The sequence below is a fragment of the Protopterus annectens genome, chromosome 6.part0 (genome assembly GCF_019279795.1).
Source record: "Protopterus annectens isolate FY-2018-M chromosome 6.part0, PAN1.0, whole genome shotgun sequence".
Classification (NCBI taxonomy): domain Eukaryota; kingdom Metazoa; phylum Chordata; order Ceratodontiformes; family Protopteridae; genus Protopterus; species Protopterus annectens.
Window position 1 is genome coordinate 429,836,471 of NC_056737.1, and position 26,753 is coordinate 429,863,223.

Below are 26,753 nucleotides of genomic sequence, written 5' to 3' on the forward strand. Positions count from 1 at the left end.
AGGAAATTTCATGAATAATAGAAAAGAACTGGTATTTTATCACCAGTAACACACTACTAGCTGAGAAATTTGGGACAAAACCTAGAATAGTGTATAAGAGAGGATTTAACATTAAAGAACTATTACAAAAGAAGTCTGATGTCAACATTTATAATAGACTTAAAGTTTGCTTCAGATGTGGTTCGTGTAACTGGTGCAATGTAATACGTACAAGTAGCACTTTTCTTATTAGGCAGAAAAAATACGATATCCATTTTAAAATTAATTGTAACACAAAATCTATTATTTATGTGGCGTTTTGTGCTTGCTGTTCTGCGTTCTACGTCGGTAAAACTGACAGAAAATTCAGAGAATGCATTTACCAACACTGTTATGCGATAAGGAACAGGAAATGTGATAACGCACTAGCAAAACACATTGTCAGCAACCCAGGACATAGTTTTGTATTTATGGGTATAGATCAAATACCCATTTCTATTAGGGGCGGTCCGGTTTCTCTTTTATTGGAGAATCGCGAATTAGAATGGCAATTGAAACTTGACGCCTTCAACTTGCCTGGGTTGAATGAGAGCTGCAATATAGCACCAGTTCTAAAGTATAAGTCCTACCTTAGGTAGCTGCTACTCAATGGCTTTATGAAACTATGAATTTATTCAATCTGATCGATTTCTATTAATTATTAGTCTCTATTGACTGTCTTAATAGGTGCATATATTTTTTCATATAAAATGTTTATTAGAAGACAGTGTATACACATATATATAGATATTTTTTGTTCCTTCTATTGTAGGGATGCTGTTTAAAGGCCATTGAGAGATATTTATATGTTTTATGTTATATCTCTTATGCAGCTTGTTTTTAAGGTTTTTTATTAATAAGTGTATTTAAACTCATTAAAATCAGTAGCGTTAGGGTTCTGTAATGTTTCAATATTCCTTAATGGTTCTTAGTACTGCTTTTAAATTTTAAACAAGGGTTTAAAGATATTGTTTTTAACTTAGAATTGAGTTTTCTGTTTACTAATTGATTAGGAAGTGATGTCATTTGTTTATATGTATTTATATGACTAAAAGTTGGCGCCTTTTTTCATACTACCTCTGAAGAAGCTACCTGTATTGTGTAGCGAAAACGCTATTCTTATTTTTACTAATAAAGCTGCCTTAAGGAGATCCGTGCTTTCTGGATTCTTAGTGTTTCAAGCATCTTTACAACAGTTTGTTTTTCACTTCGTTGGTTTCAGTGTAACCAGAAAGACAGCATCCATCTGATCTGTCGATATGCATTCCTTCTCCTGCACTTAATAAAATACAGATGGAGCCACTAAAAGTGCATAGAGCATGTGCACACTGCATACATTCATTATTCACACTATACATGTTTATTATTTTAAGTACATGCTCATTACAGATACTATGTGTGCCTATTTTACGCATCCAGTATGCATGATATGTACAAATTTTTAAAAGGATGTAACTAGAAAACAACCAATAGATTGCTTTCTTAAACAAAAACATGACAGGCCTGTGTTCATCCCACTTCCTCAAGACTGAAAAGCAACTGATTAATTCAAATTTTTCTTTTAAATCTCATTCTGTGCTCATACTAGCCAGCGCTGCTAAACATATAGGCTATTTGTTAAGAAAACTATCAACAAGGGATGAGTGTATTAACACTAGTGTTAAAACGTATATCAGAGCTCTCCTGGAATATAATAATTCCTACTCTGCCTGTACAAGAGGACAGCTGAGAAGGCTGGAGGGAGTTCAGAAAAAATTCACCAAAAAAAAAAAGAACATGGGATATGGATCCCAATGTGAGACATTAAAAGTATTTAGTGTCTGTTATAGGTATGTTCTGGCTAAATTAATCTTAGCATAAGTATACAATTTTTTTATGATTCAGTTCTGAAAATCATGTTCATTTTAGAGATCAATACCTGTGTTAAAACAATATACAGTTTATAATGAAAATGGGCAATTCTATGATGAGGTCTATATACGTCTGTTAGAATTACAAAACTATGGAATGGCATCCCATTTAATGTTAAACAATCTAAGAGCTGGGGAACGATTAAGAAAATTTTAGATACATGGGCTGTTAGAAAGGTCTACATACCATATTTGGAGGAATCATCATTTCTTGATAGCCGATCGGCCTAAAATTATGTCTTTGAACTTAGGAACTTATGAATTCAATATTCTCTGGTTGGATAGTCTTCTTACTGTACCAGTATCCTAGCTTCCCCAGGTACAGGGTTTTTCAGTCATCGGGCTGGTGAATGGTGAAGAACTGCATGTAGGACTATACAGTCCTTGGCACCTTTTAGTGGACACAGTTTTTTGGGGGTACATGCATAGCAAGGATGTGTATTTGGGTGGGAGGAACGGACTGATAACTTATAGTCAACTTTTTAGTTTGCTAATGCTGTAAAAATGGCATATGAGAAAAGGATCTGGAGCTCACCACTGAGATGTTTTATCATTTACGCAGTGGACATAAGACATCAGCAGCCCATCAAGTATGACACCTTTGAAGGTCACTATAATAGCTGAGGGAGAGAGTTCCTGTCTACAATGCCAGGAAGCTGAGTTTAACTGCAATTCCAGGTTCAAAAGGTTAATACTTGGAGAGGGGAGAAGAAATGTTATCACTCTTCATCTCCTGTCATGGCTCAAGATTGGGGATACTCTGTGCTACTTGCCAGTTTCTTCCTCAAAGCAGTGAGTGGACTACAGCAGGCAATTGCAGTAGAAGAAATGGACTCTAGCAGACAGCTGCAGTACGGTATCAGCAAGGGTGCAAGCTCATTATTTGTACTTTGACAACATTGCACAAGCTGTGTTTTGAAGGGAATGTGGGTAGGACATTAATTAAAAGCAATCTCTTAGATCCACACTGTGACAGTGCCACCCAGATCTTACATCTCTAGGGACAGAATGGTCAGAGCAGTGGGTGGTGTCTCAGCAATCAAGATCTATATGGAAGAGAACTAAAACTGTATTTTAAAAAGTATGATTTTTAGCATATATTCAGCATTCTAAGGACATGGTAGGGCCTGACCATGATGGAAAAAGCCTCACAGTTTATTCAGATAATCAGGCATATAGGGAGTAAAACTTAAAAAATCCTATCAGAGAATATCCTGTCTTATTTAGCAGGGGTTTGGAAACTGCTGAAGGGACAGGTTCATAAGCCTTCAAAGATGTGCTTCATGGGAAGGAGACCTGAAAAGATAAGACTGGCTCTGCACTACTATTTAATAGGTGCACCATGTTTTCTTAGATTAACTTCCCATACTACATATCTTTATTTATTATTCTCATTCTCATTGAAAGAAACGCTTTGAAGCCTGCAGTATACAGGTACACATAGATTCATAAATTCTTACTAGGCTAATGGCCGGGGGGGGGGGGGGGGGGCTTCTAAGCTTATTGAAGTTTTCCCAAAATAATAATGACATCTTGTATCTAAACAGGACATTGAAGGCCAGGAATTTATAAGCTACCTCTGTCCAGAAGAAGGCGTTATAAGAGATCTGGGAACACAGGTTGACAGCAACCTCTCTTTTGATCACCACATTGCCACTGTGGTCAGAAAGTCCTTCTATGTGGCACATCTCATTACTAAGGGTTTTGCATACAGGAAGAAGGAGGTCATTGTCTCCCTCTACTCTTTCCTCATTAGGCCAATCATCGAGTACAATGCCTCATTTGGCATGTACCTCACTATGCATCTGCAACAACTGGAGAGGCCACAAAAGTACCTCACAAAGAGGATTCTAGGCCTTAAACACTTGTCCTATATGGACAGACTCAAAAAACTCCAACTATTCTCTGTCTCATATCGCTTACTTAAAGATGATCTCTACTTGACTACAAAGCCATGTCCGACCCAGCTCTGTTAGAAATGCTACATCTAAAGAAATCCCAATCCCTCCACACCACATGCTCCAGAGACCTCAACCTCATTACCACAATCAACAGAACATGCTGGAGGGATAGGTTCATAACCCGAAGATAGCACAGACCCACATCGAGCGTTTTTTACCCCTACCTGTACAGAACGCACAAGGAGCGAGGGGGAGGTCAGACAGCAGAGACAGATTCAAGAGGAAGCTGTCGGGAGAACAACAGAGCCGGAGAGGTCGAGGAAGGAACGGAGCAACTTAGTGGTCAATTTATCAAGGTACTGTTTAACACCTATGGACAGTGAGCTATTAAATAGAGGTATGAATTACATTCCTGCTCAGATCAGCAACATTTCAGAAGTCTTGAAAGACTTGAGACTGTTTCTACGTAATGTTTCTCTGAAACTACTTTTTAACAGTAAGAAAGTTTCAGATGAAGCCTCCGACAACACTATTGTATCTTGTTTTAAGAAAAAGAGTACTTTCACGCCAGCTTTAAATCCTGTAGCTGAATGTTTTTTAAAGGTCTGTGAAGATGATTTATACAAGTATTACTATGATTTTAAACATAGTGCATTGTTTTCCAATACACATACCACTGAATGGGATAGGATTTATTCTTTAAAACGGAATAGTGATTTGGTAATAAAATCAGCAGATAAGGGGGGAGCTATTGTTTTACTAGACACTGAAACATATCAAGATGCAATGCTCACCTTACTGAAGGAGATCACTACATACAAACCCATCAGTCATTTAGAACTTACTAGAATTGTTTATGTAGTACATCAAGAGCTCTATGAGTATTTAATGTGCAGACAAATAGATTATGATCTATACCAGTACTTTTTTATAGAGAAACCTCGGATACCATACATTAAAGGCTTGCCGAAAATACACAAAGGCATACACCCACCACCTATGAGACCCATAGTTGTGGGACAAGGTTGGGTTACTGAGACATTATCCGTCTTTATAGAGAAGAAACTGAGACCGCTAGTCAGTGAGACTACATCAATCTTAAAAGATACTTATGAGTTGCTAGATTGCTTAAGTGAATATCACCATACAAATATGGAGGGTTTACTCTTAGTGACCTTGGATGTAAAGAACCTGTTCACTGCAATACCCAATAGTTTTGGCTTAGAAGCTCTGAGGGACATTATTAATAAGAGTCAGAAGTTCAACTCTAGTGAAGAGGGATTACTATGTGCTATCATGGAACTTGTTTTAACCAACAATGTTTTTAAGTTTAGAGACCAACTGTATTTGCAACAGTGGGGGGTAGCCATGGGCACCCCCTGCGCCAACACTTACGCGAATTTAGTCATGCTGCATTGGGAGCAGAAACATTTGTTCACACATGATAGTTTCAAGAAAATTAGCCTCTATAAACGCTTTGTTGATGATGTTCTTTTATTTTGGCATGGGAGCATATCTGAGCTTCTAGTCTTTATAGAACAGTTAGAATCTACTACTGACTTTCTGAGTTTTACGATATGTCATGACCTACAGAGTATAGATTTCCTAGATGTGAGATTATATAAGAACATGAATCATAAGATAGAGACAACTATTTTCAGAAAGGAATGTTGGAGGAACACCCTACTCCAGTTTAGTAGTATGCATCCCAGATACGTATTCGATAGCATAATGAAGAGCCAATTCACCAGGATAAAGAGGCTATGTCACAACAGTGTTGAACTCAATAAACAGAGCAGTTTTTTAGAGCAATGTTTTTTGGACAGAGGCTATGACAAAGAAAAGATTAGGAAGGTCAAGAATCAGGTTCTATTCAATGAAGAGACTGCTTTAGTTGGCAATCACATAAGAACGTTTGGTTTTCGTGGCAAGAAGTCCTTTGACAGTTCCAGAGTCAGAATCAATCTTAGATATACCAGTGACATCCATCACATTAAAGATATTATTTTAAGCAATTGGCATATCCTCTTGACTGATCAACAGTTAGCAATGATAGTGGGCTCCACACCTTCATACACATTTCGTAACAGTAAGAATCTCAGTAGACTTCTATGTATGGAGCCTAATAATGCTAATAAGAATATAAGCATTAACAAGGATGTGAAGTCAGGTACTTTTCCTTGTAACAAGTGCAGTGCATGTACATTGATTACTACAGTCCAGGAGTTTGAACATCCAGTGTTGAACTACAGGTTTGAACCCCATCACAAAGGTACATGTGCTAGCAAGAACCTTATATATTTAGCTACATGTCAGAGTTGTACAGTATTCTATGTAGGAATGACTACCAGGACCTTGAGGGAGAGGATACTGGAACATGCTTTAGATATCAGGAAATGTGATACCAAAAGTGCTTTGGCTAAACACATTGCTAATAATCTAACACATTCATTTGTATTTAGAATCCTACAGACAGTTCTACCTAATTCTAGAGATGGAGACAATTTCAATGATTTAGAGCTAGTGGAACTCTCTTGGATTTTCAAACTCAAAGCACATTATGAGCCAGGACTTAATCAATATGTTAGTGTAAGGGCCCCGTTGAAAGGACGCAGAGCAAAGTAATTCTCTTAACCATGTCTGATTTTCTTTTAACCATGTCTGATTTTAGTGGCAGTGTATACAGATACATTTATTTGATTATACTTGTTTACTATCACATTTCTTATTCTATATACAGACTTGGATCAGCAGTTTCTTCTTGACATACTAATAATGTCAGTACAAGAAAGAATAATGTAATTTGTATATCCTATCAGGAGATTTTAGCCTGTTACGCTTTTGTTAGATTGATAGTTTTTATATACACACTTGGATAGTACATGACCATGTATTTGTATAGATTTTTATAGATTTTTATAGAATTTCATAGATATTAGGCTTTATACCAAGTTTTTCCGTTTTATGTTTTTTATATATTGTTCATCTCTTGTAACTTGTGTCTGTTTATGAGTTCTATTTAACACATGCAATTAATTTATTCCAGATATTTGATCATATTTGTTCCTTTTCCAGTTCAATGTGTTTATGTGTTTATTTGTTACTGCTGTATCACTGAGTGAGCCATACACATGGCTTTACTAATATGCATACATTTATATATTTTTATATTTTTATATACTTTTCATACACTTTTTATGTTTATTTACTCAGACATATATACATATGTACAAAAAGTTCATATTGTTGTATTTACACTGTATTTATATTCATATTCTTACTTCTACACAATTTTTGACTTATATATAAGCTAGGTTTTCATTTTTACTGACAATTCATGTAATAGAATTTTTAAAAAGGAAGGGCAGTAATTTTATGCCATTGCCTGACAGAATCTGATATTTCAGTTTTTATTTTTATTTCCATTGTATTCTACCTCAGCGGTTTTGCACATTCATCATATACTCTTAGGATGTATTGGACATAGAGTTTTTTAAAACATATATTTATTTCAGTCATTAGGACTGCTTGAATAAGAGTTCTTAAGACACATAGTTTTATGATTAATTGCCTCTGTTTCAACTAAGGAGATTTGTTCATCATTTAACTGTTTGAGCTTTGTTGGTTCTGCATTTATTTATTTACTTATTTATTCCATCTACTTTGCAACATGAGCAACAGTACTTGCCAGTGCTTGGTTTGTTTAATTGAATGATTTTAATCACATGGTTAGGTTTAGATTAATTAAGCTGATTGATCACTTTAGAAATGTGTATATATACTTGGTTTTAGAAGATGTTTGTTGTAAGGATCTGAAGAAGCGTGTCTTGGCACACGTGAAAGCGCTTATCTGTTCACAATAAATACATTTTATCCATTTATTGTGGTGGTCGAATTCCAGTTTGTATCCTCACTCATAACCCGGAGACTGCCCATGCTATGGAATAGACTTCCCATACATGTCAAGCAGAGCACCTTGCTGACGCATTTCAAGAGAAATCTTGATGAGTGGATGGGAAATAGAAAATTCACTCTGGGTATAACTCCAGTGGCTCTACTTGCCAGAGGCATTGGGAACTAAGGTCAGGTGGCACAATACCAGGGTAATCGTATGGCTAGGCTTGTAAAGGCCCCAGAGCCATTAGCCTAGTACACACCTATGAACCTATGAACCTATAAGGGACATGTGCCAGGCTCAGTGTAAATTTCCTATTTCCCATCCACTGGTCCAGGCTGTACTTAAATTGGGTAATAGACAAATTCAGCTTCACATGATGAGGGGCAGTTTCTTGGACATATAGTTACATGTCTGCAGTGAAAGCTGATGCATCATGATTAATCTGGAAATGTGCAGAACACAGGAACTTTCTGTGAACAGAATAGCTCATGTTCCTCAATAAATTCAAATTCTGGGGGCCCACTAGTGTACCTGTTTTACAAAATGTGTCTGTTATATCTCTTCAGTTCCCCACTCTCTGAAATGCAGCTTCTTGAGTATGGGAGAAATAAACTTCCTCATGTACATAAACAATTAGTCTAATATTACTTTAAGCAGTGAAGTTTTCATTCAACCCCGCAGTCAATATGAACTGAACCCCCGACACCCCCTTACCTGATTATTCCCACTCCAAGTTTTCTTTAACATGGAGAAAGAGTAATAGCATAAAACAAAGTTAAATATCAATTGCTGTTTCTCTGGGATGTCATGATCTGAAAGCATAACAGTCATATCAGAATTGTACACATTACCATAAACTGCAGCAAGCAAGCAAACGTGAGCAAAAAACACAATCATGCAACTAAAATTAAGCATATTAAAAGGTAGCAATGTATGTTATAGTGGGTCCTAGTCTGAACATCAAAAGTAAGTTTAAGAAAAGCCTACTTGAATGAATTCCCTTTAGCGAAAGTGCATTTCAACGAAAATGCACTTTTGCAAAAAAAAGAAAAAAAAAAAAAAAACACGCAGCTTGCATGTAGATTTAGTTGCACATCAACATGTAGTGTTGCTTGTACAACTAAGCAAACTGTTGTTTAGATCGTGGTACAGTGGGGCTAAGGGAATATTCCCTTTCCCCACTGTAGTGCGATCTTGGAGTGAGAATATTAAAGTAGGGGTGTAGGGGCACAGCCCCCCACATGGGGGGGGGTGCAGGAGGGCTTGCATGTAGGTTTTTTGGCATGTTGTTTTTTTTTTCCTGAAAGTACATTTTCGATAAAATGCACTTTCGCAAAAGTGAGTTCGCTCATGTATGTTTCGCTGAAACATACTTTCGATGGACATAGATCCATTATAGCATGAGTGTAAACCTTACAAAACATCTCTGTTTCTTGGTGGAATTATGGAAAACTGTTCTAAATAATATCAGTGCTAATTTAAAGTGGTTAAAGAACAGGTTCATTAAGTGCAGTAGTATTCCGTCACACAGAAGTAAATTGATCTATATCTGGTAAGACAGATAGCAGACTGGCTGAAAGGCAGAACCCACACAGGGTGAGTTGCAGGTACCTCATAAGAACGTATAACCAGTGGTGTCCTCAAGAAGTTGGTGCTGGGGACTTTTTGGCATTTACTTCTCAGATCTATGTGCAGACAGCCAAATCACCCTCTGACATCCAAACCTTTCAGAATGAACTATCTTTCTAGTAAACTCTCAGTGTACTAAAATGAGCTCAAAGTAAATGCCAAATGATCCCCTCATATGTTATAGACAACACACTACTGCAAAATGCAAATGTAATTAGGGGCCTATTAACTTGGGTTGATAACTCCCTCTCCTGTGACCATCATGTGATAACACTTATAGGAAATCATATCATTTTATTAAGCACAGCTAATTGCCAGAGAATTATCATCAAGGTCTAAAGATGTAACCATCGCGATATACTAAGCATTGACCAGACCAATTATCATACCTCTCAACTGTTCAGAATTTCACAGAATATCCAAATTTGTGTTTCATAATTTTGGTATGTTCTTTATAAAATTTGTGTTTTTCTGACAAATTACTGAGAATTGAAGACACTAAACAATGACATACATTTGAGTTTCAGACTTCATTGCCTTCAGAAAATACACAATAACACAAAACATTTAATTCTAGCAACTTTCTAAGTTTATAAGAGCAATATTTAACATCTTTCCCTGTTTTGGGGGTCTTTGTCCTCTCGTTATTTTTGGCCTTGTCCAGATTTCTTGTGCTAAGAGTTTGAAAGGTATGTCAGTTATTGAGTTCAATGTTGTAAAAGGTATGTCAGTTATTGAGTTCAATGCTGTATATGGATGTATCTCACTAAACATAACAAACAGTTATAAAGATCCCCAAAGGGTCCTAACCAAAAAGGATCACAGGCCTAAAGTTGCCCTGAGCTACCAAGAGAGGCTGGAAGTTCTATCCTTTAATTCAGTGTCTCAAAGACTTTTGAGAGGAGATCTCTGTTTCACAATACCATTAGAGACCGAGTAGTCTGGGACAACTCGTATCTCTACAAATCTAATATCTACACCAATAATAGAACCAGGGACCTAAATCATCATCAGTAGATAAATAAAATACGGAGGAAGAATAGGTTGATAACCCAGCATCTTCCAAACCTCTGGAATAAACTTCTGCTTGTCAAGCAGACAAATTCATTATTTTCCTTTAAACATAACCTAGATGCCTGGATGGATAGCCAAACATTTACTTTAGGATTTACTTGCAAGGACATCCTAATGAAAGGAGGTGGGACATAAGGGAGGATGCTACCAAGGTCGGAGTGGTCAAAAGAATTTTTGGCTTTGAAATTTCTATGAAATCAATGAAGGATGTCCCAAGTGCTGTGCAGTAGTGATGAGGTCCCAGGCACAGGAAATTGGTGAGGTGGTCCCAGGTACTGTAGAGTGATAATGATGTGTCTGGCACTTGGGTGGGGGGGATGATGACAAAGTCTCAGTTATTGTAGAAGTGATGATGCTCTACAAACAGGGAAGTGATGAGGTAATACCAGGTAGTGTTAATTTAAATGTATCAGATTGTTACCAGCCTAATTGGACATCATGTCAAAAGCAAGCAACTAAATACATCCATCCATCCATCACCCCTTTTCCCATTTTTGCACAAGGGGTCAGGGTGTCACTTCAATAGTGACAATCATCTAGAGCCAAGGATTACACTGCCAGGTGGCTAGCCCTGCCATGGTAGTTCTTCCACTTCACCAACACATGCATACTCACACTTATGGCCAATTTAGAGTGTGCCGTTCTCAGAAAAGTACCAATAAAACTTTGCTTTTATGCGTATTGCTTTTACATTCTACAGAAGCTTTTAACTCAACCATAGTTTTAATCCAAAAGCTTTACAAATTTGCTGAGGATAATTATAAACTCAAAAAATGAATTAGCAAGCCAAAAGGGTAAACTTAAAATACAGCATACTTTATGACAGGGCAAAAGTTTACTGCAGTGGACTGTGGTGGTCTGTAGTGGTTTCCATGCTTATCATGTTATTTGTCTTTGTGATGTGTGACCTCACTGGTGTTGGTTAGCTAAATATGTAAACAAAATTAAAACAAAATCTAATGCAAACACAATTCTGCTGTAGGTTCTAGCAACATTAATGTACTTATAAATAATAGGTTTCAGAATAAAGAAAAATGTAATCTTCTTTATACACTTTAAAGCTACTTTCCCATTTTTTGAAGTTAGAAAGGGAAAAGGTATTGGGCAGCCGCGGTGGTGCAGTGGTTAATGTTGCTTCCTCACAGCAAGAGGCTCTCTGGTTCGATCCTTGGCTGGGGTGCCTTCTGTGTGGAGTCTGCATGTCCTCCCTGTGGTCGTGTGGGTTTTCTCCGGGTGCTCCGGTTTCCTCCCACATCCCAAAGACATGCTATAGGTGGATTGGACACTCTAAATTGGCCCTAGGTGTGAGTGTGTGCATGTGTGTGCCTTCTGTGGAAGGTTGGGCATCTGGCTGGCAACTCGACACTGTAAAACTCCACTGCCAATCATGAGCAGACAGGTGATCTGATGTGGCAACCCCTAATCAGGAAAAAGCCAGAAGAAGAAGAAAGGGAAAAGGTATTAACAATTTGGCTGACATACTTTCTCTTAATGTCACTGCCATAATTTTATTTGAGAGACATACATAGGTAATATCTTTAAACAAGTCTTGATCAAATATAATTTTCATAAAATTAAGATCAAAACTCTTATCTCTGTTCCCTAACAAGTATTAAAAATGTTATTGGGGTCAGAATCCCCCACATACCCACTAAGAGAGATGCATTCTATGTGTCTCTCATTATTATAACCAATTCCAAGGGCACTGTCAGTCATGGAAAGGAAATACTACCCCTCCTCACCCAGAGAGTATTGGAGTTTTTACTGAAAATTTTTCTCACCACTCAACCAGCTACAGTCAACACCATAACTGATGTCTTATGGAAAGCCCATGAAATAATTGACTGCAGAATTAAATCATACAGTTTTAAGAGTGGGTGGGTCCTGATTTCTGTCTTTACTAACATGATATGCCTGACATGTGAGTGCTTCACAAGACATAATGATCACATGTAAAAGGAAGTTTATAAACAGGGCTGAGAAAATCTGAACAAATAAAAGGAATACATAGACTGGAAAATGCAGTACATAATCACCTAATCAGAAACTGAAAACTCCAAATTTCTATTTATTCAATCACAGAAATATTAATGTAGATTACAGCTGTAGAAAATTTAGCAGAAGTTTTTATACAGAAGTTAAATTGTGGCAAACATCCAGAGCATTTCATATCAAAGGAATATTTAGAAATGATGCAAAATCTTTCAGTGGTAAACTGAAGAGGTGATATTATTATAATTTTCCAAGCAATAAAGCTTATTTTTGAGAGAGTTTCTTAGAGCAGAAAATGACAATGCAGTTAACACTAAGAATAACTGTGTAAGTCATAAATTAAGAAAAATTCATATCCAGAAAAAAGGAACATGGTTCAAACATAGGAGCCATGGCTCTGTGACACAAACAGATGAATCCAGGACTATAATCCAGATGATCTAGGACTGATTAATGACATGTGCCCTGGAGAAGTGGTTAGGGGAGGGTGGGCATGACTCAGTGATGTTGGGTCCCCCAGGATGGGAGAAGGAATAGCACCTTGATCCGTTGGAGTATTAAGATCAGGCAAAATCCTGGTACTGACAAGTAACAGTAAAAAGACTGACAGATATGTGCATCCACAGTATGAGACGCCAATGTATTGTAGTCCACAATGGATCCATGAAGAAAAGCATGCATGTACCACTTGGGTTGACACTGTGGAAATACCCTGTTTAGCTGTTACAGGCATTTCAGATTTTTTTAAAAATTTTATTTTGAATTTGTTAACTAGGGTAGAGCACTGATGCCTGGACAGACACTTCTCCAACAATCAGATCTCACCCTCAGTGCCACTTACCATATAAATTGGCACCACAATCAAGGATACCCATATACGGGGTTGCAGGGTGCAGAGATCAGTGCAACAGGAAGAATAAATGGGTGACAGGGGTTGATTGCTAGGAGGCATAAGGGAGCACTAAGAAATAAAATAAACTTGGAAGCTGCTATAACATTCATTTATTTTGTCCATGAGAGCATGCAGCACATTAGAAAAATCAGTAACAGTCTTAATGAGTATACTAATTAATTAAATGCAATACAAATGTTAATTCCTTATCTGGAAGGGATAAATATTGAAGGGTACTTATCTGATGGAACAAAGCTGCTTCAGCTGAATATCTGCTTACACAATGCAGACAATTTACATACAAGTGCCAAGGAGATCAAAGTATTTAATGAATTTATTGACTCATTACCTAAAACAAAACAGCACCATATCCAAAATGATCTATCTCCAGTTTATCTCTCTCTCTTTCTCCCTCCAAGAATAACACAGTCCTGAACTGTGAAAAGTCTTTGAGGGAAGAGGAAATAGAAATGTCATATCTAATCTTCTTCTGCTTTGGACAATGGCTCTTTTAATTCTCTGACTGCATCACCAGGCTCTCAATGCGCAGATTATTTTTTGGGTGTTTTGTTAAGGTTACCGTTACGTTGAATGAGATGGGCCCATTTGGCTTTCTGCTGCAAAATTATCCAACTGTTCCATTTATTTACCATTCTGTTATAAGTTGTTACATGCTTCAGAAACTTAGCACTTGATATTACCACAGTAAGATTAGATTTAGGATGCCCCGAGTTCATCATTTCTAAGTGAATACTGCCATCTGCAGACCTGCAGCAGGATTTAGGGAAATAGACTGTTCTCACATCACTGCTATTAATTCTGTTGCAGCTGGCACTACTTCAAGTGCTCAATAACCACTGTCTCAAAGCCAGGGGCTCGAGCTCCCTATAGCTCAGACAGGCTGTTCTTTGTGCTCAAACTCGAATATGAGTTTAGTTAAGTAGCTGCTGCAGTTTGAGCAAAGTAAGTGTGGTGGCCATGGTGAGGGAGTGGGAGGGGGTGGGAGTGAGATTAAGGCACCAACTGGGAAGGGAGTTTTAGGTTTAGGGACCAGGAAGGGAGATTTAGTTTAGGGACCAGGAAGAGAGTTGTAGAGTTAGGGAGGAGGAACCGTCGTAGGCTTAGGGGGCAAGAAGGGATTCTTAAGGTTAGATACCAGTAGGGCTGTTTTAGGTTTATGGAATGGGAAGTGAATTTTAAGGTTAGGGAGTAGGGAGGGAGTTTTAAGGATAGAATTGGGGTTTTGGAATGTCTAATGCGGTGTTGGGAGGGCTAATTACCTACAGGAAATCAACTTAGTGAGAGCTGAGCACTTGCCTTTTGAAGCAAGTGGCACTGAGCAAGTGTGTCACGAGCAAGTAGCACCTGGGCAGTTGTAGTAGATCTCTTACAGTTCATTTAATAACAGTGAGTCACAAAACTGAAGTGCCCAGGTTAGTTACAAAACATTTCTTTTAAAAGTAAAAGCACCAGACAGAGACAAATGCATGTGGCCTAAAACTCAGAAAAAGCAATGCTGATAACAGAAGAAGGCAGCTAATATTTATATACATAGGATAGTTTTACTCCATTAATAATAGGTTTGTAAAGACTGAAGATTTGTACTTACCTTGTTTTTGAAAAACACATTGTTAATCCAGTTGGTGAATGTTTTCTTCTGGACAGTCATCCGCTGCTGTTGAAGCTGCTTAATCCGCCCCTTCTCATACTGCACAGCATCCATTGCTTCCTAGAGCAGCAAAAAATGAAAGGTCAGCATAAAAATATCTAAAAAGTGCTTTTCACCTCTATTTTTTCAACATTTTCTCATTTAAAGCAGTAATGCAATGCAGCTTTCCCCCCAAAAAAACACTTTAGACATATACGCATAATTACTGGCATGCAAGAATTATGTTTTTTTTAAGGTATCATAAGATGCTTCATACCTCTCAACTATATAGATTTTTGTAGAATGTCCAGATTTTTGCCTCATATTTTTGGTCTATTCCTCATAAAAATTGAGTTTCCTTGATAAATCAATAAATAATGACAATAATTTGAACTTCAGACTTCTCATCTCTCAGAAAATTTATGATAACACAAATCCTGTTATTCTATCAACTTTCTAAGTTTATAAGAGCAATATTTAAAATGTGTCCCTATTTTTGGGCCTTTGTCCCCCCATTTTGTCAGGCTTTGTCCAGATTTCTTGCTGTAAGAGTTTGAGAGGTATGAAATGCTTGCCCTTTAAACTATCAAGTAATATAATCCAGATGCAGCAAAGGTTTTTTATTTGGGAAGAAAAAACTACCCTGCTGTCAAGTTCAGAGATATATCTCAGTCTTCTATAAAAGTGTAGATAATATAGATTGTTAAGCTACACATGCCACCCAAGCAGCACTGAAAATGCAGCAAAAGTGAATAAAGAAAAAATATCATATATAAACTTGTTAAACTTAATAAACTAGCAATGTTATTTATGTCCTCTTTCTCAGAAAGCTCATATAAAGATACCACTGAGGGTAATAATAATTGACCTTCTTGAGTTATCCAATAAGGATTTTTGAAGCAGGTTTTGAAAATATTGTTTTTTAGTACAAGATGCTGGAAATATAAATTACTCAGATTTTTGTCAACAGACTGTACACATAGGAAAGTGCATATATACCCTTTTATAAGAGCAGTTAAATCTGCTTTTCCTGTAAGACTTAAAAGAGTTGTACATCAGTGTACTGCAATACTTCAAATGCTCTAAATGAAGCAGCTCCAAGCTAATATTATTACGATGGATTAATGATGTTTTCCTTCAGATCGGCCCAGTCCAGCTGTATGCTTAACACTCAGGATGACCCATATAATATTTTAAAATGAGCATTAGATTAAAAAAGGGGAGAGCTAGAGGTGTAAATATTACAGCTTCATTTTTTATATATCAATTTTTCTCTTTAATTGTTATTTGAACATCTACCATGTGGAAGAGAAACTAGTTAAACTATTTATACAATGAGTCAACTTGTAATTACACTACTAGGCTTTTCTGTTATCATTTGTTATGATTTATAGTGGTTTCAAGAGTGGGGAAGGAAATGTTTCCTTCCTCTGTTTTTGTTTTGCTCTCTCACTCTCTCTGTCTCCCTCTCTCTCTCTCTCTCTCTCTATATATATATATATATGTGTGTGTGTGTGTGTGTGTGTGTGTGTGTGTGTATCTATACAGGTAAAATGAAAATAATTTTTTGAATATTAATGGATGCACTAATTCTTCAGAGTATTATTAAAGATCATTTATTATGTTTTCTATAGTTTGAAAGAAATGCGTGCTAAAAATAAAGAACTGAAGAAACTATATATGGTACCACTTAATAAAAACTTTGACAATACTGTATTGGGATATAAGGCACATACTCTCCCTCTAAGGAAATTTGTTTTGATTAAAACAATTTAGTAAACATCTACAGAACAAGTAATCCACAAAAAACACACACTGCACCAAATGATGAATTTCAGGTAGTCATCCAATAGAGGCTGTCCAATTCAAAAATCCACAAGTCTCAGCCGTTCACTTCAACAGTTTATTAAATAACACACAGCACAAAAGATATCGGATTAAGCGCTTTCATCTCTTATCCAGAGACTTCATCAGAATCAAATACCTACAAGGCAAGTTCATTTAAATGATCAATCTATTGCACAGGCATCCACTTCATTGGTTAAGTATACAATTGATAAATTGTACATTCACAATTAAAGTGCAAAAGCTCTGCTTGTAAAACAACATGTCACATCCTTTCTATGCATTGATGCCATTACTTAAATGTACTTCCTCAAGCTAAAAACAAAAAACATATATTGCTCATTATTATTAATAGTACAAATGAATAAATAAATATATACTATTATGTTGTAAATATATATTATTATTAAAAAATATGTATATAAATATACTGCTAATATATTATAAAATCAGAAAAAATAAGAAATATGTACAATATGTATGTGTGCTGTCCTAAAATCATTAATTACATAAAATATATATAAAATATATATAAAATACCTACTAGACCATAATATCATCTACATGAAATACATCTTATATTATTTTATTAAATATTAATGTATAGTTGTTGTTGTTATAATTTGGTACCCCCTATATCAATTTAATGTCTTTTAGGGTTCAAAGCTCTCAATTTAAGAACTGGGGTGATGGATAGATGGTCATTGAGGCCAGGAAAATGTATAGCATCTAACCTCAATTGCCAAATTAATTCTCAAAACTCCAATTTTGTTTCCCAATCACCTCCTCTTTCTCCCAATAAAACTTCTTCCAATACCCAAAATCTAAACTCCGCTTGCTGGCAGTTCAATTTATGTCTGTATAGGACATTGTGCTCATTCATTTTATCTATATCTCTAATATGTTCATAGATTCTCTGTCTAAGGAATCTCTCCATCTTGCCTACATAATATGCCCAACATTTAATGCAGTAGGCAAGGTAAACCACACCCTTAGTATAACAGCTAAAATATTTATTGGCTTTCATTGAATATTTAATGCTTGTAATGTTTAATTCTTTAGAACCAGCCATAAATGTACATTGCTTACATCTACCACATTTAAAGGTACCAACTCTATTTGTTGCTCCTCTCAGTGTCTCTTCTTTCTTTTGTTCATATATTTCTTTCAGATTCCTGTTTCTTCTATAACTAATTCTTAAAGGTCTAGAAAAAGAATCCACATTAGATGGTATCTTTTTTAAAAATGTTCCACACTGTGTTAATACATTTCTTCAACCATATTATATTATGCTATACATTTTCCTGGCCTCAATGACCATCTATCCATCACCCCAGTTCTTAAATTGAGAGCTTTGGACCCTAAAAGACATTAAATTGATATAGGGGGTACCAAATTATAACAACAACAACTATACATTAATATTTAATAAAATAATATAAGATGTATTTCATGTAGATGATATTATGGTCTAGTAGGTATTTTATATATATTTTATGTAATTAATGATTTTAGGACAGCACACATACATATTGTATATATTTCTTATTTTTTCTGATTTTATAATATATTAGCAGTATATTTATATACATATTTTTAATAATAATATATATTTACAACATAATAGTATATATTTATTTATTCATTTGTACTATTAATAATAATGAGCAATATATGTTTTTTGTTTTCAGCTTGAGGAAGTACATTTAAGTAATGGCATCAATGCATAGAAAGGATGTGACATGTTGTTTTACAAGCAGAGCTTTTGCACTTTAATTGTGAATGTACAATTTATCAATTGTATACTTAACCAATGAAGTGGATGCTTGTGCAATAGATTGATTATTTAAATGAACTTGCCTTGTAGGTATTTGATTCTGATGAAGTCTCTGGATAAGAGATGAAAGTGCTTAATCCAATATCTTTTGTGCTGTGTGTTTTTTAATAAACGAAGTGAACGGCTGAGACTTGTGGATTTTTGAATTGGACAGCCTCTATTGGATGACTACCTGAAATTCATCATCGACAGAACAAGAGCAATTATCATCACCTTTCCATGCTAATTAAAAATCTCAAAATCATTACAATTTAGATAAATCTATTTTTTTTCAAGCTATACAATACTGGAAATATGGCTTTAAGGGAAAATATGTGTCATCTTCATTAAAACCTTTTCAGATCTTGATCTGGAAACATCTCAATGAGCGTCATGCATAGTTGACTCTATTAAGTCTTGTAGTTTATTAATAGGGAATATGCATAACACATTTTGATGTATAATAATTATCCGTGTCAAATATTTCATTTAGGGTGACAAAATTGTGCAGTGGTTAGTGCTGTTGCCTCACAATTTCTCCTGGTTGGTTCCTAGAGGGGATACAGGCACTGTGAAATCTATGTGTGTGCTGTCCTAGAAGCTTATGACTCACTTGCTCACTGCCACTTGCTCTAAATGGCAATTGCCTCAGCTTACATTAATCTGATTATAGTTAATAACCAAGGCCTCCCATCACTCGACCCGGCCAGACTGCATAGTCTGCCCTAATTCCCATTATCCTGATTATAGTTTAATTACCAAGGCCTTTCACCACTCAATCCTGCCAAACTGCTTAGGCTGCTCCAAATCACATTAACTCAATTATAGTTAATAATGAGACCTCACACCACTGCCAGACTGCATAGCTTGCCCCAACTCCCATTAAACTGATTATAATTAATTACCAAGGCCTCTCACCTCTCAACCCTGCTAAACTGCACAGGTTGTTCCAAATCACATTAACTTGATTATAGTTAATAACACAGACCTCACACCACTAGACCCTGCCAGACTGCATAGTCTGTCCCATCTCCCATTAACCTGATTATAGTAAATTACCAAGGCCTCCAACTGTTCAAACCTGACAAACTGGATAGCCTTACCAGAACCATCTATCCCTAAACTCCCATCCACTCCCTAAGTTTAACCATAGCACACCCATCTATAACCCTAGAGTGTATGATCTCTCCCTAACACTAAATTCCACTCCTGCTCCCTAAACCTAAAACTAACTTCCCACTCCCCAAACCTAACATCCCCAATCACTCTCTAACCCTAAAATTCCTGTTTCCTAACTCTAAAACTTCTCACCTATTCCCTAAACCTAAAACCCCTGCATACCAAAACCTAACCCTCACTTCCCATTCTTTGTTGAAGCCATAGACTACATCCCCCTCCCATTCCCCCAGCTGCTGCACTAGCCTTGTCCAAATTTGACTACAGTGTTCATGTGAGGTGGGGCAGCTACACATGGCTGCTGCACCTCACCCAAACAGGTAGCTGAGTTTGAGTGTGAGAGGCTGTCTATGTGAACTACAAAACACCCGAGTCTCTGGCTGTGAGAAAGTGGTCTTTACATGTTTGACAGTTGGGTGCTCGCAAAGACTCATCTGCATGTCCTACCTGTGTCTGTGTGACCTTTTTTTTTTGGCCAGGGTCTCTGATACCATTCTACATACCAGAAACATGCTAGTAAACTGAAAGGGACTGACAAGCCTCCAAAGTACTCATTGGTGCATTTGGTGTGTGTGTGTGTGTGTGTGTGTGTGTGTGTGTGTGTGTGTGTGTGTGTGTGTGTGTGTGTGTGTGTGTGTGTGTGTGTGTGTGTGTGTGTGCGTGTGTGCATGTGCGTGTGTGTGTGTGTCTCACTGTCTGTGTGTCTGTTTCTGTGAAACAAAGTGAGAGATGGATAGAAGAAGAGAGCAAATTTATGTACATGTATGCATCCGGTGAGAGACCATCCAGGAAATGTTCTCTCTGTCTTAGATCTGCTGACTGCTAAACTAGACATTAACTTTCCATGATTCTGAATAGAATAAAATAATAAAAGAATGGGTGAATGAAGAGCATAATTTATGCAAACTTTTGTCTGATAATACATAAGACTTTCAGTTAGTAAGTTACAACACAATGATGGAATTTGTTACAGTTGTTCCTTCTCTCCCATGTTATTTAGAATTGTCATGCAACTTCTATACAACATATTAACTTAGTAATGAATTTTTGTAAATGAAACTTGGTAATATCACTTTCTTCTTGTTTTGGCTTTTCCTAGTTTGGGGATCACCACAGTGGATCACCTGTCCACTCATGATTGGCAGTGGAGTTTTATGGTGTCAAGTTGCCAGCCCAGTGCCCAACCTTCCACAGAAGGCACACACACTCACACCTAGGACCAATTTAGAGTGTTCAATCCACCTACAGCATATCTTTAGGAAGTGGTAGGAAACCCACACGACCACAGGGAGGACATGCAGACTCAGCACAGAAAGCACCCCAGCCAAGGATTGAACCAGAGAACCTCTTGCTGTGAGGTGACAACGCTAACCACTGCACTACCGTGGTAATACATGGAAAAAATCTTTTGTTTCTTAAAGTTTCCAGAAAAATAGCCTTGATGTTCAACTTATTTAGAAGATTTCAGGATATGAGAAAAAACTTAACCAGATCTAAAATTCAGAAAAGCTATATCAAAGAAATAAACTATAATATGTTCCAGGAATACAATTTTCTTCTGAAACTTGAATTGCACGTATTACTTTAATCATGGGTAGACAAGAACTTACAAAAATGAGCTGTTAAAAAAGTATGTCTCAAATGGGGCATTTTGTTACAAATTAAAGTTCATGTGCATCACCACTAATTGTTAAGATACATTGCATATGTGTTTTTGATCCCTAAACATCAAAACATAACACTCCCACCAGACTGGAAGGCCTGTTGTTTGCTGATAAATGTGTGGTTGTCATACCTCTCAACTGTACAGATTTTCGTAGAATGTCCAGAATTTTGCCTCATATTTTTGATATGTTCCTCATAAAATTTGCCTCATATTTTTGATCTGTTCCTCATAAAATTTGTTATTTTATGGAAAATGACTGGGATAATCTAAGGATTAAAGTCACTAAATAATAATATACATTTGAGTTTCAGACTTCATATCCTTCAGAAAAAATGCATGCTTAGACAGCTCCTGTTATTCTAACAACTGTCTAGGTTTATGAGCATTATTTAAAATCTGTCCCTATTTCTGGGCCTTTGTCCCCTCCATTCTGTCAGGCTTTGCCCAGATTGTTTGCTCTAAGAGGTTGGGAGGTATGGTGGTTGTCACTTTGAATGTTGGGCCTAAAAGATTGGCAGCAAATTTTCAGAGCAGCCAGACTGAGAAGAGAAAGAAAGTGAGTACTGCGTTTTCCTCACTTTCTCATCCTTCTCTGAATGTGTGCAGTCTCATAGTTGGCATTATATATTCATTTATTTATTTATTTGGCATTTGTTTACCGGGAAATTCCGACTAAGTCATGAGGTACCCATTTTCAGGGGAGGCCCAGAGAGAAAAGCTCCTGATACATATGGTTAAGAGAGTGAAACACTAGATAGACATAATAAAGTCATAACATTCAATCTCAAACATGAAAGCAACACATTAGTTTGTCAGAATGAGAACTTAGACATAATAAAGTCATAACATTCAAGCACAAAATTTGAAAAACTGCACATTAGTTTGTCAGAATAAAAACCCAACAGACATAATAAAGTGATAGTGTTCAAGCATAAATTATATTCAAAGTCTGATAACAGGAAGATGCAGTGTTATTTACATAGATAATTATTGTCATGATTAATATTTGAGGTCATGAAATATGGTAATAGATTATATTGATGAAGGCATAGGATAGTACAAGTGGAGAAGGGTGGGGTTTGACAGAGGGGATAGAAGGAATAGATGTGGAAACGGTATGAGTGTAACCTCAGGGGAGTATGTGTAGAGGAAGGGAGGGTAGGACAAGTTAGTAGTGGGGATGGAGAGAGTAGAGGTAGAAATAAGTATGAGTGCCTCAGCCTGGGCTCATACAGGAGCCAATCCAAGCTTTGTTGAAGTAATTTTTATAGAGGTCTTGAAGGAGTGCAGGCTAGTAGCAGATTTGATAGTTAAAGGAGGGGAGTTCCATAGTTTTACCGCAGAGAAGAACTAAAGGCTTAAGCCTGGGGTTTTGTTAGGTTTATAAGCTGTGAGGAGATGCTTGTCTTCAGATCTCAGATGTTTATTTGGGATATAAAAGTTGATTAATGAGCTAAGAGCAGGACATGCTAGTGGGTTGGGGATGCTTTTGTATGCCGTAGTAAGTTGTACGTATTGGAGGTAGAAGAGGAGTTGAAGCCATCTTAGGGAATATAGGGCTTTACAGTGATGAGTTAAGAGGGGCTGAGTTTATGGAAAATTTGGCAATTTTGTTTTAGCAGCTTTCTATTTTTTTTTTTTCTTAGGGAGGTCTGTAAGTTAGTTAGAATTAGGGCACCATATAAAAGTGAGGGCAAGAGGTAGGTTTTGGCCAGGGTAATTTTGGTAGCTGCTGTGAGGAAGTTTTTATTCCTATATAGCATGCCTAGTTTTTGGTATTTTTTTTATACTGTTTTGGATGTCTAGGTCAAACTTCGGATTATCGTCAGTTGTGACACCTAGTAGTTTGGTATGCTGAACCAATTCAATTTCAGTATTGTTGGCTGAAAAGATCTTGAAATTTGTTTTGTTAGAGCTATGCGGTTTATGGGTGAAGAGAAGGAATTTTTTTTTGGGGGGGGGGTTCATTAGGAGTTTCTATAGAAGAGAAAGCTTGTTGTGTTATGTGTTGTAGGTGAGTTAATGTGCCTGATACGCAGATGATAGTGGAGTTATCTGCATATTGGATTAGAGTGCCTTCACAGGAGGATGTATGTAAGTTATTAATGAATACATTAAATAGTAATGGGCCAAGGATGGATCCTTGAGGTACACCTGTGGACGTGATGTGATATGGAGAGATAGAGCCCTGCCATTTTACTGTTTGCTGCCTGTCAGCTAGCTAGCTAGAAAATCACTGAAGTGAGGATGAGGATAGACCAATGCTTTAAAGTTCTTTAAGGAGTTTGGGGTGAGATACCCTGTCAAATGCTTTTTACAAATCTAGAAATATTGCAGATACTAGTTTGCCAGTGTCACAGGCTTTGTTGACAGAGTAAAAGAAAGATAATAAGGCTGTTGAGGTATGCTGAGCCAGTCTAAAGCTATGTTGAGTGTGGGAAAGTAGGTCGTTGTGTGTGAAATCGTGGAGAAGTTGTAAGTGTACGCATTTCTCTAGAATCTTAGAGAGGGGGAACAAGATTACAATAGAATGAAAGTTTGTGATGTCAGTGGCGTTGCCTCCATTATGTAAAGGGATAATGTGTGATCTTTTCCATAGGTTAGGGACATGTTATTCTGCTATGGATCTATTAATTAAGCTGCTAACAGGGAATGCTATGGCAAGCTTTAGGTATTCTGGTGGGAGGTTGTCTGCTGAAGTTGAACAAGGTTTCAGTTTTTGCTGTAGTTTTTTTTATTTGACATAAAGGGATATGCTGAAAAGTAAGCTGGAGATGGTTTGTTTTTTTGTTTATGAGTAAGGGGTTGTATGTGTGTGTGTGTGTGTGTGTGTGTGTGTGTGTGTGTGTGTGTGTGTGTGTGTGTGTGTGTGTGTGTGTGTGTGTGTGTGTGTGGGTGTGTAATGTGTTGGGTGTGTAGAGGTTAGTATTAGGGGTATTAGTAGAAGTAGTGAGTTGGGGTGGACGAGTTTACTTTTAGGTTGGATATGGACTCTATAAAGTATGTGTTGAATTTGGTGTCTGTTTGAAGAGGTGGTATGTCAGGGTATGGACTGAAATTATTTTTATTTACTGGGTTGAGTAGTGACATTACAGAGGACCATGATTTCTTAGGATTGTTTTTGTGGTTATCCTGACTGTAGGAAGAGTATGATTTTTTTGTCATGCAATATTTGTATTTTTATTTGATTGTGGAGTTGCCTGTATAAAGGAAGATTTATGTTGCTTTTAGCCTGGCATTCCATGCTTTGTCCATGTCTTATTATTATTATTATTATTCATTAGAATTTTACATGATTAGGTGCGCCATGGGGCATGGTTATTTTTGTTCTCTGAGTGGCTAGGGAGTTAAGAATGTCGAGAAAGGTGCTGATGAAATGTTCAACTGCATTATTAAGGAGAAGTCTTTTTAGGATGGACCAGTCTACAGCTTTTAGAGATTCATTAAATACCTATTTGCTGAAATTTTGCAGGTTGCGTATAGTTTCCAACTTGTGTTGCTTTAATTTATTAGTCAATTTATAATTGAGAGCAATCACTTTATAGCCAGAATAAAGCAATTAGGTTCATAGGTTCATACTAGGCTATCTGCCCTGGGGCAATTATAAGCCTAGCCCGATTCTGTATGGCTTACACCACCCCTTGATTTGAGTATACTGTGCCCTTTTTAAGGTTTAGTTTACTGTGCCTCTGTCTAATAGTGACACGGGAGTAATCCCTGGGACAAACCTACGATCCCCCATCCACTTATCGAGATTCTTCTTGAAGAGATTCAGTGAGGTGCTCTGCCTCACATGAACTGGAATTCTATTCCAGAGCGAAGGGAGCCTCTGGGTTATGAACCTGTCCCTCCAGCAAGTTCTATTTATTTCTGTGCTGAGGTTCAAGTCCCTCGAGCGTGTGGCTCTAAGGGATTTAGATTTACTGAGGTGAAGCATGTCCATTAATTCTGGATTTGACATAGCTTTGTATGTCAGGCATAGATCGCCTCGAAGTAGGCGGTATGCAACTGAGTAGAGCTGGAGTTTTTTTAACCGAGCAGCATATGGCATCGGTTTGAGACCCTTGATCCTCTTGGTGAGATACTTTTGGGGTCTTTCTAATTGCTGCAGGTGTCGGGTAAGGTACATCCCAAAAGGGGCATTGTATTCTATGATGGGCCTGATGAGGGATGAATAAAGGGGCACGATTACCTCTGTTAATCTAGATGTGAAACCCTTCGTGATGAGGTGGGCTATGTAGAAGGTCTTTCTAACCACTTTGGCAATGTGGTTTTCAAAGGAGAGATTGCTATCAACTTGGGTCCTCAGGTCCCTAATAACTTTCTCTGTACTTAATGGGTTTCCGCCTATGTGGTAATTTGTGGGCACATTGTTTTTGCCAAAGGGTATGACTATACATTTTTTGGCATTTAGCTTTAAACCATGGTGCTGGCACCAGTTATCTGTCTCTGTGAGACCTTTTTGAAGGATGTTTGTGTCAGCTGGAGAGTTGATTATGGCACCCAGTTTGCAGTCATCTGCAAACTTGGTGAGCCATAGTCCTCCCACGTTGCCTGTACCTCGGAAAAGTATATACCGAACAAGAGTGGTCCCAGGACAGAACCCTGTGGGATGCCACTTGTGACCGGTTTCGAGTCTGACATGGCTCCAGCAGCTCTCACTCTGTGGGTTCTGTCTTTGAGCCAGTTTGCGACCCATCTTGTGACATAGGGTTTATATTTAAGCTGGATAGCTTATCTATGATGCCCGAGTGGGGTATTGTGTCAAATGCCTTTGCAAGGTCCAGATAGGCTGTGTGGACTACCTTCCCTTCATCTATGGCTTTGGTGACTGTTTCAAAGAAGTCAACCAGGTTCAAAAGGCAGGATCTGCCCTTGACAAAGCCGAACTGGGTAGGATCTAGTGTCTGTAGGTCCCCAATGTCTTTGTTTATGAGCTCCATGATGATCCTCTCCATAGCCTTGCAGACTAAGCTAGTCAGGCTTATGGGGCGATAGTTTCCAGGGTCCGTAGAGGCTCCACCTTTGTGGAGTGGGACCACTGTTGCTGTGCGCCATTCTGTGGGCACATATCCTGTAGTGAGGCTGAGATTGTATAGCTGTTTTATTTGAGGGATTAGTTCCTCTTGTATTTCATGTAGGACGCAACCTGGGACGCCATCTGGTCCTATGGAAGCAGTGTTTTTTGCTTTGGAGAGGGCAGCCTTCACCTGAGCATCTGAGATGTTTGGGAGGCAGCCTTCTGCCGGGATAGATACTTGCTCTTTTGAGGGGGAGGGGGTGGAGAA

General features: G+C 37.5%; 1 protein-coding gene across 1 annotated transcript in view; it reads right to left on the bottom strand.

Moving 5' to 3' along the window:
- Nucleotides 1-15,037, bottom strand: part of SPTBN5 (spectrin beta, non-erythrocytic 5) — a 1,783,454-nt gene extending 1,768,417 nt beyond the window's left edge. The window contains exon 1 of the mRNA XM_044073536.1: nucleotides 14,924-15,037. Within this exon, the coding sequence (XP_043929471.1) occupies nucleotides 14,924-15,037 (114 nt within the window). The remainder of the gene's footprint in view (nucleotides 1-14,923) is intronic.
- Nucleotides 15,038-26,753: the final 11,716 nt, after the last annotated feature.